This window comes from Sinocyclocheilus anshuiensis, unplaced genomic scaffold (assembly GCF_001515605.1).
Source record: "Sinocyclocheilus anshuiensis isolate Anshui unplaced genomic scaffold, SAMN03320099.WGS_v1.1 scaffold1010, whole genome shotgun sequence".
NCBI classification, from domain to species: domain Eukaryota; kingdom Metazoa; phylum Chordata; class Actinopteri; order Cypriniformes; family Cyprinidae; genus Sinocyclocheilus; species Sinocyclocheilus anshuiensis.
In genome coordinates this window covers 175,253-177,821 of record NW_015537936.1, presented here as the reverse complement: position 1 = coordinate 177,821, position 2,569 = coordinate 175,253, and the positions used below count along the sequence as shown (strand labels likewise).

At 36.1% G+C, this 2,569-nt stretch overlaps 1 protein-coding gene across 2 annotated transcripts in view; it reads right to left on the bottom strand.

Annotated features, from left to right (window-relative positions):
• fam168a (family with sequence similarity 168 member A) overlaps nucleotides 1-2,569 on the bottom strand; it is a 49,054-nt gene that overhangs the window by 18,276 nt on the left and 28,209 nt on the right. For both annotated transcript variants that reach the window (XM_016447483.1, XM_016447491.1), the window contains one exon: nucleotides 637-728. In XM_016447483.1, coding sequence (XP_016302969.1) covers nucleotides 637-728 — 92 coding nt within the window. The remainder of the gene's footprint in view (nucleotides 1-636; nucleotides 729-2,569) is intronic.

The window sequence follows — 2,569 nt, the reverse complement described above, 5'->3', positions numbered from 1 at the left end:
ACACTCACACACACACACACACACACACACACCAACACTGAACAGAGGTTAGAGGTGAACTTTAAAAATGGTTCATTTTTAAAGGCTTTCTCTTATTCTCATTAAGGCTGTATTTATTTAATAAAAAACACAGTAAAATCAGTAATATTGTGAAGTATTACCACAATTTCAAGAACTGTTACATTTTAAAATGTAATTTATTCATGAGATCAGAAGCTGAATTTTCAGCATCATTACTCCAGTCTTCAGTATCACATGATCTTTCAGAAATCATTCTAATGTTGAAAAATGTCATTTTTTGGTGAACTATCCCTTTACAGATGACATTACAACAACATTTGCACCTTTAACTTCCTCTATATATTTCAGAGTGAAATAGGAAAACCTCATTAGTAGATGATATTATTGGCTAATATTATTTATGATCTTGGATGCATCAGGACAAAAGTCCTTTCATTGGTGGTTCATTACATTTTAATGAAAACAAACCTCTTCTTTAGCATGCACTAATGTACGTAACTTGCGTTACTTGTAATATATTACCCCCAACACTGATGAATTGTATAGAGTAAGACATTAATAAAGCATGTTGTGTTGTCTTCAAATACACGTGTGTGTGTGTCTCTCATCACATACCTGTGTATGCCATATTCTTGGGGTTTCCGTATGGGGTTCCCGGCTGCACTGGACTGTACACCGGGTTCATGGTGGAAGACAGCCTGTTCTTACTGAGAGAGAGAGAGAGAGAGAGAGAGAGAGAGAGAGACAAAAAGAGAGATACTGTGTATCAGCTTGTGAATCGAGACAGCGTGGAGAGACAGAGAGAGAGAGAGAGAGAGAGAGAGAGAGAGAGAGAGCAAATTAATAAGACTGATGTTGATTTAAAAGGCATGAACTGCTGCAACAATCAGCACGCACGACTCAAAATTTGTAGGCCCTACATATTCACACAAGTTGCATCATATTTCCTGTATACCACAAAAACACCTCTCAATGGCCATTTTTACCTGGTTTTGAAAAATGATGTAAATCCCAGTTTAACCTCAGATCACATTTTAGATGGTTCTGTAAAGCCTCAGTTGAGACAGTCTTCACATGTTTGACTGCAGCTTTTCACATGATTTTGTTGTATTTGCATGATAAAACCTTGCGTCTGAATGTAAGTATTAGATTACCATTAATGTCAATTTACCTGTCTGTTGTAGTTTACACTAACAATATTTGGGGTCAGTAAGGTTTTTTTTATTTTTTTGAAAGAAGCCTCTTCTGCTCACCAAGGCTGCATTTATTTGATCAAAAATTCAAGAAAATCAGTAATATTGTGAAATATTATTACAATTTAAGACAACCGATTTCTATTTGAATATATTTTAAAATAAAATGTATTTCTGTGATGCAAAGCTGAATATTCTGTATCATTACTCCAGTTTTCAGTGTCACATGATCCTTCAGAAATAATTCTAACATGCTGATTTGCTGCTTAAGAAACATTTCGTATTGTTATCAATGTTGAATTTCTTCAGGATTCTTTGATAAATAAAAAGTTCAAAGGAACTGCATTTATTTGAAGTGAAAATCTTTTGCAATATTATAAATGTCTTTGTAATTTAAAAAAAAAATCAATTTAAAACATCCTTGCTAAAAATAGTATTAATTTCTAAAAAAAGCGCTGACTACAAACATTTGAACAGTAATGTGATAAATACTGTTTAATCAGTAATTATATCTTAACAATATTCTTGTTCTACTTCCATACTCTACATCCTTTAAAACATCTGATAACGTTCAAATATAAAGTGGTGATCACTCTACACTTTGACTTTAACTTCTACTCATACGCATACAAATACAGGAGACGGAGTACAACACTGTGTCTTCTAACAATGTTAAAAACGAGAAAACATGTGCTGAGCATGAAAACAGCAGCAGAGTGGCTCCTTACGGAAAACAGTGTGTGTGTGTGTGTGTTATCCTCTCTCCTTGTGCATGTGTGTGAGTCTGATCTCCCCTGAACACTGGCATTATCAGTCAGTCAGTCAGTCGTGGGGAAAGACAGAAATAGAGGAAGAAAAGCTCACGAATAGGGGAGGATCATGCGTCAGAACCTTCCCCTCGCACCTCGGCCACACAGGCTGTGAGCACGGAGCTGTTAGCATGTGTTCAGATGTGCCGTGAGTGTGTCACGAGTGCGTGTGGGAGAGGTGAAATGTCAGAGCGAGCGTATTTATGATCTATGATCACACACTCACAAACACAAGTATGGAAGATCAAGGTCACGACATCTTACGAGTCAAAGCGGCTTGATGCTGCATGAAACACATAAACCGCAGCTTTCTATTCCCCTAAACATTTGAGCAGCATGTAAAATGCACAGAAAAATCATTTGGAAAGTTGCAGTCTTATAGTCTTTTATAAAAGCATGAGAGGTCATGTGTTGCAGTGATTTTACTATGTTTAAAGGGGTCATATGATGCGATTTCAATTTTTCCTTTCTCTTTGGAGTGTTACAAGCTCTTGGTGCATAAAGAAGATCTGTAAAGTTGCAAAGACTAAAGTCTCAAATCCAAAG